Here is a 16,039-nt window from a genome sequence, read left to right as displayed (position 1 = left end):
TCACTCTTCTGATTTGTGACTTTTGCCGATTTGTCGAACTTCTAGGCTTCAGTGTTTTTATCTATGAAGTTATCTCCAGGGCCCCTTATAGCTCTATGATTCAATGATATGAATATATATATTTGCAGTATTAGAAACACCATACTTTTTTCATTTGGCCTTCAGTACTTTGGTTTTTCTGTTCTTCCCTTTCTATGCTCATTCCCAGACTAGTTCTTAAGTAACTAGTTCTTCCTGGATATCCTGGATCTTTGTGCTTTAGAATGCCTCAGGGATAATTCTTGGATCTCTGCTCCTTTCAGTCTATACTCACTTCCTAGGTGAGCTCATCTCACTTCATACCTTACCATTGTATGCTTCATATGCATACATTTATCCTTCCTGAACTTCATACTCCTATCCTGCTGCCTGCTTATCGTCTGTACTTGAATATGTAATGAACATCTCAAATATTTCTCAAAACGAAACTGATAACTAGCCTAAAGCCTGCATCTTCATATAGTCTTCCCTTTCCATGTTACTGGCACCTGTGTCCTTGAATTTGTTCTGGCAAAAACCACATCATGATATTCTGTACCCTGTCTACAAATCTGTTGGTGAAACCTACAAAATCTTACCAGTGGCTTGACTACCACCCTGGTCCAAACACATCACCCCCTGCCTGGATGATTGCATTAGCCTGCCTCCCTGCTTCTGACTTTGCCCTACTCAGGCCATTCTCCACAGCCAGAATGGAACCTTAAAAACAAATAAAGCTTGCAGAGTAAAACTTCCCACTGACTTCTCTTTTTGCTCAAAGTTAAGCCAGTCACTACCTCTAATTATCTCCCTATAGCTAGTTCAAAGATTGTGTGTTTATATATGGGGAGAGAACTGGAATTTTTATACCAAAACATTTTTTAAATCAACCATTCCCATTTCCTAAGGCAGGTGAATAGTCTTGTTTCATATCTGTATGGTTGAAGTATTTAAAAATATTGGGAAAGAGGTTGGTAGGGGGATGAAGGATCAAAAAATTACCTCTGGGGTACAACCTCTGGGTACACTAAAGCCCTGACTTCACCGCTATACAAATCATCCATCTAACAAAAAACCACTTGTACTCCCTAAATCTATTGAAATTAAAAAAAGAATACTGAAAACTATCAAAGACACATCAGATAAAGTAGGTGAGACTGGATATTCATGGAGTCATCTCTCCCTCCCACCAGCTTTACTGAAGTATAATTGACATTTAGTGGATATCTGTTTAGCCTTCAGAAAGAACTGGAATTTGATATAGAGAAAAATATAGGCTAGTAATCTTAGGAAAAATAAATTGCGTAAACATTGAATAATTTGCAGCAAGTATGCTACAAAATAATTGCTTAATGTTGGTGGTTTTATTTGGGGTTTTTTGAGACAGTCTTGCTCTGTCACACAGGCTAGAGTGCTGTGGCTTCAGCCAAGCTTGCAATAACCTCAAACTCCTGGGCTGAAGCAATCCTTCCTCAGCCTCCCAAGTAGCTGGGACTGTAGGCATGCACCAGCATACCTGGCTTATTTTTTTCTGTTTTTAGTAGAGATGTGGGTCTCGCTCTTGCACAGGCTGGTCTTGAACTCCTGACCTCAAGCAGTCCTCCCGCCTTGGCCTCCTACAGTGCTAGTATTACAGGCGTGAGCCACTGTGCCTGGCCTAATCTTGGTGTTTTATATTAATGCATGTAGGGGTGTTGATTTACCATTATTAATATTTAACAACTTATTTTAATTTGGTTTATCTCTTAACTCCACAACTACCCTATGTGGAAACTATTTTCTGATGTTTTTCCACTGACTGAAGGTATCTGTTTGGGGAAGAAAATGACAACATGTAAAAATTTCAGTCAGTGATACTGTCCTTCCAAGAGACACGTATAGGCACTGGAGAATATGTAGATGGTCAATAAGTTATGCTCAGCATGATTAGTCACCAGGGAAAGGCAGATTAAAATCACAATTAGATACCTCTACATAGCTGTAAAGATACACACCTCATGCATTGCTAGTAAGAATATATATAGCTCAATGACTTAAAACCAGTAATATCTACCAAAGCTCAATGTACGTCTTCAGTATGGCCTGGCAGCTTCACTCCTAGGAATATATCCAAGAGAAATGAATGCCTGTTTTTATCTTTTATAAGACTTGTGTAAAGGCCAGGTGCTGAGGCTCACATGTGTAATCCCAGCACTTTGGGAGGCTAAGGCAGGGAAATAGCTTAAGGCCGGTTCAAGACCAGACTAGGCAACATAGTGAGACCCCATCTCTATAAAAATAAAAATTTAAAAAGTTAGCCGATGATTTCAGTGGATCTGAAGTGGTATAACAAAAATTTTTTTTATTTTTTTTATTTTTTTTATTTTTTGAGACACAGTCTCACTCTGTTGCCCAGGCTAGAGTGAGTGCCGTGGCGTCAGCCTAGCTCACAGCAACCTCAAACTCCTGAGCTCAAGTGATCCTCCTGTCTCAGCCTCCCGAGTAGCTGGGACTACAGGCATGCGCCACCATGCCCGGCTAATTTTTTCTATATATATTTTTAGCTGTCCATATAATTTCTTTCTATTTTTAGTAGAGGTGGGGTCTCGCTCTTGCTCAGGCTGGTCTCGAACTCCTGAGCTCAAAGGATCCGCCCACCTCGGCCTCCCAGAGTGCTAGGATTACAGGCGTGAGCCACCGCGCCCGGCCCAAAAATTTTTTTTAATGAAAAAAAAAAAAAAAATAGCCGGGCATGGTAACACGTGCCTGTGGTCCTAGATACGGGTGGCTGAAAATGCTCTATATATTGATAGAGTGGTGGTGACATGAGTATATACTTAATGCAAAAATTCATCCAGGTATACAGCATCTTACTCTGTTTATACGTCAGTAAAAAATTACAATAGTTGGTACAATGGCGCAGGCCTATAGTCCCGGCTACTCTGGCGGCTAAGGCAGGAGGATCGCTTGAGCCCAGGACTTCTGGGCTGTAGTACCCTATACCAATTGGGTGTCTGCACTAAAGTTTGCCATCAATGTGGTGACCTCCCAGGAGTGGGGGACCACCAGGTTGCCTAAGGGGAGGGGTGAACTGGCCCACATCAGAAGGAGCAGGTCAAAATTCCCATGATGATCAATAGTGGGATTATGCCTGTGACTGCCACTGCCCTCTAGCCTCAGTAACATGGTGAGACTTTGTTGCTTAAAAAAAATAATAAAAATTAATTTAAAAAGCTGCCATTCTCTTCATGTAGCATTCAGTGTTTTGAATGAACATGGAGTAATTATTGATGATCTGGTGGAAGATACTTAATAAAAGTCAGTCAACAGTATGAACAATTCACATGATTCTACATAGTAAGACCCTGTTGAATCCTTGTGAATAAATAATTAAGTAGCCATATTAACTATGCTTTATTGATTTGAGACTTGATGGTGGGGCGAGGTGGCTCAGCCCTGTAATCCTAGCACTCTGGGAGGCCGAGGCGGGAGGATCCCTTGAGTTCAAGAGTTCGAGACCAGCCTGAGCAAGAGCAAGACCCCATCTCTACTAAAAATAGAAAAATTAGCCGGGCATGGTGGCACAGACCTGTAGTCCCAGCTACTTGGGAGGCTGAGGCAGGAGCATGGCTTGAGCCCAGGAGTTTGAGGTTGCTGTGAGCTAGGTTGCTGTGAGCTAGAGAGCCACGGCACTCTAACCCAGGCAACAGAGTGAGACTCTCTCAAAAAAAACCCAAAAAACAGAGACTTGAGAAAAATTAATTTACTGAAAATAGATTTATGAGGTATTGATTTATTCATATTATCTACTAATTAATAAAAATTAGCTAACACATTTTGAAATTTCATACTCCTATTTGACTATTAGGATTTGTTTTAATAGATTTAAGCTAATTTTATACACCGAATCCTACAAATCTCAATGCAATATGGATTTAATCAGAACTTTGTGAAAAGAATAAGTGGAATCAAAAATTGTTTTCAGTTGTATACTTTTTCACAGTACTAAATTTAGATTTTAAAATTAATGTAGAGCAGTCCACACATTTCTTTTTCTTTTTTTTTTTTAAGCCAATGCTCATTTACCAACACACATTTCTTTATACCATCAAAGATTTAGTTTCTATGGTATTTAGGGTCAGAAGAATAGGTTTTGTTTCGATACTAATTTTCTTACAATGAATTATTTTTAAAATATCATTGTTTATCATTGATTTGTGTTTAGCTTTTTAAAACTTTGTATTTAAGTTTCTTTTTAGCCAACTGATACTTGATGGTTTATAAACACTCCTCAAAACATTTCATGAAAATTTTCAACCAGGCAGAAAACTGACGACTATACCTTTTTCTCTTTGAGATTGTTATGAATTGAATCTAAAGTTATAGTTCCAGATTTTTTCCTTCAATTTTGAGGGTGGACTATCCCTTTTAATACGTTCAACTTTAGCTTCTTAATTTTCTGATTCTTGATGTGGTAACCCTAAAGGTCTATAGTTTGTGAGTCTTGGCAATAGGAAGATACTGCAAGTAGAGGAGGTACAAAGTATTTATAGGTACACAGTATTCATAAGTTTTTTTTTTTTTTTTTTTTTGAGACAGAGTCTCACTCTGTTGCCCAGGCTAGAGTGAGTGCCGTGGCGTCAGCCTAGCTCACAGTAACCTCAAACTCCTGAGCTCAAGCGATCCTCCTGTCTCAGCCTCCCGAGTAGCTGGGACTACAGGCATGCACCACCATGCCCGGCTAATTTTTTCTATATATATATTTTAGCTGTCCATATAATTTCTTTCTATTTTTAGTAGAGATGGGGTCTCGCTCTTGCTCAGGCTGGTCTCGAACTCCTGAGCTCAAACGATCCGCCCACCTCAGCCTCCCAGAGTGCTAGGATTACAGGCGTGAGCCACCGCGCCTGGCCCATAAGTTCTTGTAAGAATCTCTAAGGGAAGAGCTTATCGCTTTAAAATTTAAAAAATATTTAGTTGTAAAATACACATAGCATAAAATGTACCATGTTAACTGTTTTTAAGTGTACAGTTGAATAGTGTTAAATACATTCTCATTGTTGTGCATCTGATCTCCGGAACTTTTCATCTTGCAAAACTGAAACTCTGTACTAATTAAAGAACAATTTCACATCATCCCGTTCCTACCCCTACCCCTTGGCAGCTACCATTATACTTTCTGTCTAGGTACCTCATATTAGTGGAATCATACAATATTTGTTCTTTTATATATGGCTCTTCTGTCTGACTTATTTCACTCAGCATATCTTCAAGGTTCATCCATTGTGTAGCATGTGTCAATATTTTCTTCCTTTTTAAGGCTAAATAATAATCCACATATATAGACACATACAAAAGGTAAATATTTTGTTTATCCATTCATCCTTCGATGAAAACTTGGGGTTGCTTCCACCTTTTGGCAATTGTGAATAATGCTACTTTACAATTTTTTTTGATAGTAGACATCGTAATGGATGTGAGGCTATATCTCATTGTGGTTTTGATTTGTGTTTCCCTAATAAGTGATGTTGAGCATCTTTTCATGTACTTATTGGCCCTTTGTGTATCTTTTCTGAAGAAATGTCTGTTCAAGTCTCTTGATCCCCCCCCTTTTTTTTTTTTTTTTTTTTTTTGGTGAGACATGGTCTCGCTCTATAGCCCAGGCAGTGGGCTATATAGTGCAGTGGCGTCATCATAGCTCACTGCAACCTCAAACTCTTGAGCTCAAACAATCTTCCTGCCTCAGCCTCCTGAGTAGCTGGGACTACAGGTGTACACCATCTCACTTGGCTAATTCTTTAATTCTTTGCAAAGATAGCGTCTTGCTATAGTATTCAGGCTGGTCTCAAATTCCTGGCCTTAAGTAATCCACCTCAGCCTTCCAAAGTGCCAAGTTTACAGGCATGAGCCACTGTGCCTGCCCCTTGTCCATTTTTTAGTTGGGTTTTGTTGTTTTTGAGTTGTAGGAGTTCTTTATATATTCTATTAATAGATACTAATCCTTTATCAGATACATGATTTGCAAGTATTTTCTGCCATTCTTTGAGTTGCATTTTCACCCTGTTGATTATGTCCTTTGCACAGGAGTTTTTTAAGAAAAGGGATCTCACTCTGTTACCCAAGCTGGCCTCAAACTCCTGGCTTAGGCAATCCTCCCACCACAGCCTCCTTAGTAGCTAGGACTACAGGTGTGCATGCCACCACACCAGCTTGCACAGAAATTATTAACTTTGAGGTAGTGCGGTACAATTTTCATTATTTCTTCTTTTGTTTTTCCATACTTTTGATCTTATATTCAAGAAATCATTGTCAAATCCAATGTCATGAAGCGCTTTACCTGTATGTTGTCTTCTAGTTTTTTAGCTCTGACATTTAGGTCTTTGATTCATTTTTTAGTTAATTTTTATATAAGGTCCAACTTCATTTTTTCTTTTTTCTTTCTTTTTTTCTAAATATGAGACCTGTCAATATTATTTCTTTTTTTTTTTTTTTTTTTTTCAGGGTAGCTTTCTGTATTCAAAGTTGTCACTCCATTACAATTTTTAAAACTGCTTCAAAACATCATCACATTGAACATTATAAATATGTACCATTTTTATTTGTCAAGAAAAATTAATTTTTAAGAACTGCTTCAATTTTTACAAAGCATAGATTTTGCTTTTTTGTATTTTTTTCTTTTTTTTTATTATTTCTGTACAAAGGAATTTCATGTTTCTTATTTGTTTTTTTTTTTTTCAATTTAATTTTACAGAATCAAAGAGTCTAACAGTATATCTTGTTAGATACAGTATGTCCTCATAATGTATACATTATTTCTTGTACAATGATATGAAATAATATGGGAAATATTCATGATAAATTATTAAGTGAACAGTGCAAGTTAAAAACAATAGTTTCATATTTTTTTCCCCACCCCCCCTTTCCCGAGTCAGCACCTTCAAGTGTTACCACTCCCCAAACGGTGCGCAATGCACTCATTGTGTAGGCATACCCCCATCCCCTCCCCCACCCCCTCACCTCAGTCTGATGTCCAATTGGTGTCGTTCCCAGATTTGTATTTAGGTGATGATCAGGGATTATTTCTTTTTTTTAAGAGATGAGGTTTCACTCTGTCGCCCAGGCTGGAGTATAGTCATGTGTTCATAGCTCACTGCAGCCTCCAAACTCCTGGGCTCAAGTGATCCTCCTGCCTCAGCCTCCCAAAGTGCTGAGATTACAGGCCACTGTACTTAGCCAACTTCATTCTTTTGAGAGATTAATATTTGTATAGAAAAGTGTTCCTTGCTTCATTGAGGTATATATAAGGCTGCCTATGTGATGGTATGAAGGACTTACCCAGATTTATAAGTTTTTATTAATAGATACTTTTACATGCTTTCATGTTTTTATTGCAAGTTAAAATAATTATTGTGAGTTTAATTGTTTTAGTATGAAATACTTCCTTTGAGTGAAAATTTATCTTCACTATGCAGGTAAATTTCCTTAAATAATTAATTAAAAACTATATGACTTAAGATTTTATTTAATGCTATGGATTTTAACATTAGGTTGCTTTAAAAGTCCAGGGATGTTATCAAGTCAATTTAATTGTTGTATTAATATATTCCATTAGTTATATTTTGTCTTTTTATCCCTTTTTTTGTTTTTCATGGTCTGTTAGCTTTGTGCAGATACATCATCTAGGCAGCTTTTAATGTATATGTGCCTTTAAACATTCTCTTTGAAATTCACTATCAAACTATCAAATAAATTAGAGTAGGGTACTCTTAATAAAGAAAGCATTTCCCCATTGTTACTGTCATAATGGATAGACAAAAATGAACATTGGAGGATTGAATTTGGCTTTTTGTTTTGACTTCTGCCTTATAAGAATATTGTCCATATTTAAGATGTTACAGCTGTTGGTTGAAAATAACTTGTGTAAGGTCTTATGAAATTTAGGACCTTGGTCTAGAAAAACAAGTTCCATTTTTGCAGCCCTATTTCAGCATTAGAAATTTCCATTACATAAAACTACTTAGCCTTTTGACAAGCTTTAAAAATCTTATTCTCTTTTAAATGCTAGTTTAGCATTTCACCTAATTTTTAAGCATCATTACCAATCTTTTTCCTATTCATATAGCTTTGTAAAAGGATAAATTGATCAATAAAAATTTTTGATTCTAAGAGCATTTTTGATAAAAAAAAACCATTTATGGTGTTACTTTTCTCTAATATATAAAATACAGACCTTTGGATGTTGTACCGACTTAATCTCATTGGTGTAGAACAATCTTTCTCAATTAGCTTAAGCTGTAATTAACAGTATTTCTCAAACATTAGTGTGTATCAGAATCACTTGGCATACTTATTAAAATATCCCCAGAGTTTCTGATACAGTAGATCTGAGATGGGGAGAGCTTTGATTTCTTACAAGTTCCCAAGGGATGCTGCTGTTTGGGGGAACAACCCTTTGTGAGACCCATTGCCTGAAGACATCCATTATTGGTAATAAATTCACTATTGCCTAAGCATCTAAGGTGGTCTTGTTTATGTACCATGCTTGGGAAAATGGAGAAAATAGTCACTAAATAATTTTCTCTGTTCTGTGGTTCAAATCAGGAACTGAGTTGAAAAAATCTGATTTAGAATTATCTAATTTGCATGATAAAATGGCATACTGTTATGTTTTCCAATATTTTCAGTATGTCAACATTATATTTATAAATATTTCAATATTAATTGATGAAACAAATTTTAATAGAAATGCCAGGAATCATTGCTAGATAGGTAGATACTCTTTTCTAGATAAATATTTAATATTTGCTTTATAAAAATATTTTCCTTGCAAATACATTTAGAAGCATTAACTAATATATTTTAAGCAAAAAATATGCCCTGTTACACAATATTAAGGAATATTTTGAAAATAAAGGATATTTGCTTGATAATATTTTGTTTTCAAGAGTGCCATTGAAAGAAAGTTCCACAGGTTATTAATACTAATAGTTTACCACATTATATCTAGAGAAATGGATAAAAAATAAGTTAGTGGGTAAAGCTAACAAGAATGATATTGGCAGGGGGTTGGGCGGGCAAGGGCAATATACATAACCTAAACTTTTGTGCCCTCATAATATGCTGAAATAAAAAAAAAAAAAGAATGATATTGGCAATAGTAAGAAAAAAGCAAGGAAAGTTCAAGATGGGATGATTTGTGTTAAGAAATTGGCTAATTGTAAATTAAAGGAGAAATTTATAGGCAGATATATAAATATAAATTTCTATAAACTAATTCCATAATTAAAATAAAATTCTAAATAGCTTTTAGCTCTACTAGTGTTTTGTGTTTTATTCAGAAAATACCCACTTTGCTTTTCCCATGCAGAGCCTTCTTAACTGGGATATTTTCATATTTTGAATTTTAGGGCGGCAGCAATGACTCTCCGCACAGTATTATTGTCATTGCAAGCACTGCTAGCAGCTGCAGAACCGGATGATCCACAAGATGCAGTAGTAGCAAATCAGGTACGATGGCTGCTTTTGAAAGACTTTCTTACACTATGTCTGAGTCTCTAATCACTTTAATGGTTTGTGATGTTAACACATACTCTGTTGAAACTAAATTTGGAAATGGTTTTCTTTCTTGTGGTAAGGTTATTTTGTCAGATATAATACTGAAAACTAAATTAATTGATTTTTAAAATGGTACTTTAATAGGGTATATGGTAGATGCTATTTTCCTAACATGAAAATTTCCAAACACCTACAGTCAAAAGAATTACTCAGTGAACACTCATGTACCTACCATCTAGATTCTGTGATTAACACTTTACTACACATGCTTTATCCTGTGTGTATCCATCTATCCATCCCTCCATTCAATGATGATCCCTTCTTGGTGATAATTTTAGTCACTGCCTACCATGGCACTGACATAGCACTGTACAGTTTCCATTGACTTTGTAATTTGTTGAATGGAATAAATATTTTTCAGTTCTCATCTTGGATCATTCTAAGGCAAGGGATTAGCAAATTACATACAGCCAAACTGGCTGGTTTCTGATGTATTACCCTCTTCTCTTGCCGTCTTTATATTTGGTCCTTATTTCCACAGGTATTTCTTTTCTTCCTCCCTTTTAAATGTAGTCCCTCGATTTTGACCTTGTTACCTTTATTTTCTCTTATATACACTCAGCTGTAGGATCATATCTGTAATGATGTACCACTTGTACACTGATAAAATGTTTAGACTTGACCTCTCTCCTGAGCACAAGAGCCTGTTTGGAACCTCATAGTTCTATCTGAATGTTTCTTGGATACCTCTGCCCAACATTGCCAAAACTGAATGCATAATCTTAAATCCTGCGAACCTGTTCATTCTTCTTTGGTACCATCACCAATTTAGTTACCAATTAAATACCTAAGTTACAGCATTTGGAGTTTTCTGTGTCTCCTTTTATCCTGTTGATACCATTCCCAGTATCTCTCTGTCACTATGTTTTCCGTACTTTGATTGCCATAGGTCACATTTTCAAAATATTTCTCATTTTGACTGCTCTGATAGATCTCCCATTTCTCAGCCTCTTTCTTCCTTCCCCTATCTTCTACATTGATATCAATTAGTTTTATAAAGTATAAATATTTATTTTACTTTACTACTAAAAATTTTGATGGCTCCACTATCACCTATACTCGAGTCCAAATTTCTTCAGTTTTCAGAGTTTCTCCATGATATGAACTCTCTACAAACCTAGTTTCATTTCCTATATTCTTACATTCTTCAAACTCATGCTTTTTCAATCATTGCATGCATTTGTACATGTCATTTTGTCCAATCTGTCATGTTTCTTTCACCTTAGGAAACTTTGCCTCTTAGTAGATTTCTTTATTCTGTAAGATTTTAATTTTTAACTTACATATTATCTCTTCTGGGAAACTGCTCTTCTTCTTTTCCCTTGAACATCTGTTTACTTCCTGTTTTAGGTATATATCTTTGTTAATGTGTTCTATTATTTTTCCCAAGAGTGCTTAGAATTATGGTTTTTCATGTTTAATATATGTGCTGTTTATTCCTGCTTGTTAAAAGCTTGGCTTGAGTTCCAGCTTTGATTTTCTGTTTAGTTTTAAGCCTCACAGGTTTAGGTTGGACTCAAAGATTTCTTCTAGCTCCTAAAATAGTTCAATAATTTGACATATTTCCTTGTTATGAATTAATGGTAGAAACGAAGTCTGTCATTTTAATATGTAATAGATGCTTATCTGTCTTAAAATATTCAAAATGTATAAAGTACTTTAAAAAGAAATATTAAAATGAATATTGTTAATTTATACTTTGCTTTAATAAGCAATCGTGGTCCAAGAGTATTTGAGAATAAATTTACCTCTTACCAGTGCATATTGGAAGTCTTAACTTTCCAAAGTACTATATTGTGAGTTCATAATCATCTCAAAACATGTTATGTTAGGATTTTCTTTCTTTCTTTCTTTCTTTTTTTTTGAGACAGTCTCACTCAAACTCCTAGGCTCCAGTGATCCTCTTGCCTCAATCTCCTGAGTATCTGGGGCTACAGGCGGGCACCACCACACCTGGCTAATTTTTTCTATTTTAGTAGAGATGGGATCTCCCTCTTGCTGAGGCTTGTCTCGAATTCCTGAGCTCAAGCCATCTTTCCACCTCGGTCTCCCAAAGTGCTAAGATTACAGGTGTGAGCCATGGTGCCCAGCCAATAAGTTAGGACTTTGGATGTGAAGTTTCCCTCAATCACTGTACACTATTATAGCTCTAACAAAAGAAGAAAATACAGTTGTATTCTAGCCTGACCTGTAATTAATACAAAAGCTGGTCACATTGATTAGCTAATGTCCACATAATTTTACAAGCTTATAATTCTGTGGTTGGTTGTATGTTTGCTGCTGCAGAGTTTAGATACCTGTGATACCTCGCTGCACTTAGTCTTAGTTTTTGCTAATTATATTTTTTGAATTTGGAAATTAAAGTGGATTAATGTTAATTATCTTTTGGTTTTGTTTCAGTTTTTTGTCAACACAACTTGTGAATCAAAGCTTCAAGTTAAATAGTCTTTTCTTGAGTGACATAACTTGTCTCTAATGGAAAAGGAATCACATTTTAAATGTAAATTTGTTTTATTTGGAAAAAGAAGAGTCTTAGGTAATTAAGAGCTGAGATACATATGAAATATTATAACCGTATTGTCATGTCAATCCATTTTTTCCCCCTCATATAGTACAAACAAAATCCCGAAATGTTCAAACAGACTGCTCGACTTTGGGCACATGTGTATGCTGGAGCGCCAGTTTCTAGTCCAGAATACACCAAAAAAATAGAAAACCTATGTGCTATGGGCTTTGATAGGGTAAGTACGTGATACTTTGAATTTGTTATATTGATGAATTTAAAACCATTACTGCAAATCCTTGGCTGACAAAAAGTGGTTTTGAAAATAAGAAAATCTAATTTTGGTAAACAAATTTTGTTATTAAAATCAGTGATTTTTCTTTTTGCTGATTCCAATCATTGATTTTTAGAAGCTTACATGCACTACAAATACAAAGCAACTTAAAGAATAGAAATAAAGTGTGATTTCTCAATATAAATGTTTTCTTGAGATTTTATTTTTTTGTCCCCTTTTCTTCTCTACAGAATGCAGTAATAGTGGCCTTGTCTTCAAAATCATGGGATGTAGAGACTGCAACAGAATTGCTTCTGAGTAACTGAGGCATAGAAAGAGAGCTGCTGATACAGTCAAGCTTGCCTCTTCTTGAGGAGCACCAACATCTGTTATTTTTAGGATTCTGCATAAATTTCTTTTAAACTGGCATTCTTGCCTAACGATGTTATCTAGGCACCATTGGAGACTGAAAAAAAAATCCCTGCTCTGTAAATAAAGCTAATTAAACGTCTGTGTAAATTTAAAAAGGGGAAATACTTTAATTTTTTTTCTTAATAGTGTAAAAATTCTTTGAACTAAGCTAAAACCATGGAAAAACATGCTACTTTAGTGTTTAGCAGTGTACCAAGACTAGCAAGAGTTTGCTTCAGGATTTTGTTGAATAATTAAGATAATATTTTGAGTGTGTCAGGGCCATTCAAATTGTTGGTGTTGCATCACAGCTACCTTAACTGTTTTTAACATGGATCCTTTGTGCCTGTGAATTTACTTGCATGCTTGTACTTGACTTCTTAGGATGGGTAGCTGAAAAGACCACCATTTTAAGCATTTGAGAATTCTTAAATATGAGATTTATCCAGAATTGAAGATGGTGACCTATTCAGAGCCTTTTTGTCCTTTGTCAACAGACTGGGACACCATATCTATTTTTCCTCTCTTACCACACACAGCTAATATTCTAATGGTAAATTTCTCTGTATTTGGTGGGGAAATGTGCCAAGGGACAGTATCCCTTGCTCCATTTTTAGGTCATAGGTTTGGAATGTTTTGTCACAGTTCTTCAAACACGCTTAAAATTTTCCTATGTAAGTAAGTAATAATGTAAAAACGGAGCCACCAATTTTATTTCTTTTGCAAAAACAGTAAATACTTGACATTGCAGTATTTCCAGACTTAATGAAAGAGCCCAACTTAGTTTTTCAGTGAATTTGACGTATATTTTTAAACTGAGGAAATTTTTCTTTGAGAACTGGCAAGGATACAATCAACTGTTTCCAGTAGTTTTTAGCCTAATTTTGGGCTTTATAGAGATTGCTTCATTGGATACTTTAAAAGTCACTGTTGCTTGCACTTCCCCATATTGACACATGAAAGCTGTGTTGGTGTTTTCCTGTACATACTTCAAATGCACATAGGAATAGAAGTGTGTTATAAATTTAGCTTTCTTTATGATGTTTCTGATAATATGAGAATTGAAAACTCTACCTTCTCTTGTACATAGTCAGACTTTCTATTTGTATTAAAGTTAACATTTCATTCTAAGTTCAAAGTTTGAAAATTATTAGTTTGCAAGCTCAAACACTAATGTGACCATTTTATGAAGGTTGAAGTGGATTTATGCAGGCAGTTCTATACGTAGAAATACAATTCTTTTTACATTTTCAGGACCAATGCAAAATAACAAAAATGTAATGGAATCAGACTGAATTAAACTAAGGCTGTATATTGAAAGTCATATTATAAAAGGTTTGCTTTCTTCAAGTGTTATTTATCTTAAGTTATAATCGTTAAGTATTTGGAAAATAATTTTTAAACCATAAAGTTAGCATAACTTCATTTGACTTATCAATAATCTTGATACTAGAAGCAATAAAAGAACCATTATTAAATATATTGTAATATTAAAGACGTGAGGGTTCTTCCAAAAATTTGTAAGGCTTTCCTAAGTAATAGTTAACTCTTGTAGATGATATTATTGCATCCTAAACACAAGTTGCTATCTTTCCCCCTGTATGTTTGCTTAAGCATAAATCTTTATACAATCACCTCCTTTTATTGCTCTAGTTTAGTTATTTTCTAAAGATGCCAAAGGAAACAAGATTTTTCTTTATTTATTTTAAATATTTGAAACCTTGTACTTTTCTTTGGAGTAAGGTGGGATTGTGTGAAAATGTGGACAGTTTTTCTCCATTTTTGGTTAGAATTAATTTTTTCTTAGTGGAAGGTGGTTTGGTAATATTAGTAGTATTTTAATTTTTTAAAATATCAAACACATCTACCCAGTTTATTTTTTGCCTATATTATCAGGGTGTATTTAATTGCCCTGTGGTTAGACAAAGGAGAGAGAGAAAGCTCAGAGCTTACTAAAGGTCAAACATTACATACTTTGCTCTTGGAGGCAGCTATATCTTGCTTTGATTTTTATACACATAGCACCATAGGGTATCTGTTCATCTAACTACACTTCAGCATCCCCAGTGCCGAGGAAGTAGGAAAGTACAATATGTGTATTTGGTTTAAGAGGTTCTCTGTAATGAATTCTTCCTTATAAAAACTCACTTACCTCATTTACATTTAATGTGATCATCTTTTTTTTCCTTTCTGGTATATTTCCCACTGTACTTCTGATTTTTTGTTTCTGCTTTTCACTTCTCTGCGGGTATTTAGTTCCCCAGACATAGGAACTAAGGCAATTGCTTTTTTCCTCTAGTCTTAAATGTGTTTGGAAAAAGTTCAGGCCTAGGGAAAAAGTACCCTGGTGGAGGTTATTTTTATAGTTCTCAGTATTTTAGGATTTGTCAGTTTTAAAAGCCTCAAAAATTATGTTTGGAAAAAATATAGTAAAATTCCATTTTATTATAATCAGGCCTGTTTCCTAAGTATATGCCTAAGTTTTAAAAGAAGAAATAATTAGCTATATAGTATTTCAGTACAGATTACTGAATAAGCAAATGAATAGCAGTTAGTGACCCAAATAAGTATACAATAGTATATAAAAATATTTAAGGAACTTGGTACTAAATTAGATGCTCTGAGTTGACTCCTCAAAATGTTTAGAATTGTGGCTGTGGTTTACTTAAACACATACCATGTTCAAGGATATATAAACATTTGGAGTCTTCAGTATTTTGCTTTTGAGGAGAGTAATCTATGAAATGAAAATAAGACTGATTTTTTTCTTTTCTTTTTTTTTTTTTGGAGTATTTCATATTTGTGATTGTTGGTGGCATTTAAAACTATGCAAAATAATTCTTTTTAAGTATAAGAAAGAATTGGCAGTTAAAATGGATTTTGATTATTTATGCACTACAGAATGCAGCATTATTGTATTACTGTCTAGGCTGCTTAATAAGTTTACCAGTGTGAGAAGTAGATCATGGATATAAGTGTATGCCTGATTTGAGCTTTTAAAACTCTGCTGTAGGAGTATGATAATGGTTTCACAATCCTATGTAAGAAAACAGGAAATTAAGCATTTTTGTTGTTGTTTTAAAGATTTAAGATAGATTGGGGCAGGGAAGAGCTGGAGCCAGGTATACCTTCTTGTACATAGATGGGAACAAAACAATGTTTAGATATGAAGAAAGAAGCTGTTTACAATTAACTTTATTTCATGGACTTTTACAAAATGATGTTGTATTAATCACCCT

At 34.9% G+C, this 16,039-nt stretch overlaps 1 protein-coding gene across 4 annotated transcripts in view; it reads left to right on the top strand.

The window, feature by feature from the left end:
* Window positions 1-14,138, top strand: part of UBE2K (ubiquitin conjugating enzyme E2 K) — a 62,725-nt gene extending 48,587 nt beyond the window's left edge. For 2 of the 4 annotated variants that reach the window (XM_069494234.1, XM_069494232.1), the window contains 3 exons: window positions 9,405-9,504; window positions 12,225-12,353; window positions 12,641-14,138. In XM_069494234.1, coding sequence (XP_069350335.1) covers window positions 9,405-9,504; window positions 12,225-12,353; window positions 12,641-12,715 — 304 coding nt within the window. In that variant the 3' untranslated portion in view covers window positions 12,716-14,138. The remainder of the gene's footprint in view (window positions 1-9,404; window positions 9,505-12,224; window positions 12,354-12,640) is intronic. The other 2 variants (XM_069494236.1, XM_069494233.1) reach the window with 2 other exon arrangements.
* The last annotated feature ends 1,901 nt before the right edge of the window (window positions 14,139-16,039 follow it).

Source organism: Eulemur rufifrons, chromosome 19, assembly GCF_041146395.1.
Source record: "Eulemur rufifrons isolate Redbay chromosome 19, OSU_ERuf_1, whole genome shotgun sequence".
Lineage (NCBI taxonomy): Eukaryota > Metazoa > Chordata > Mammalia > Primates > Lemuridae > Eulemur > Eulemur rufifrons.
The sequence above is the reverse complement of the archived record's forward strand: the minus strand, read 5'-3'. Positions and strand labels throughout refer to the sequence as shown.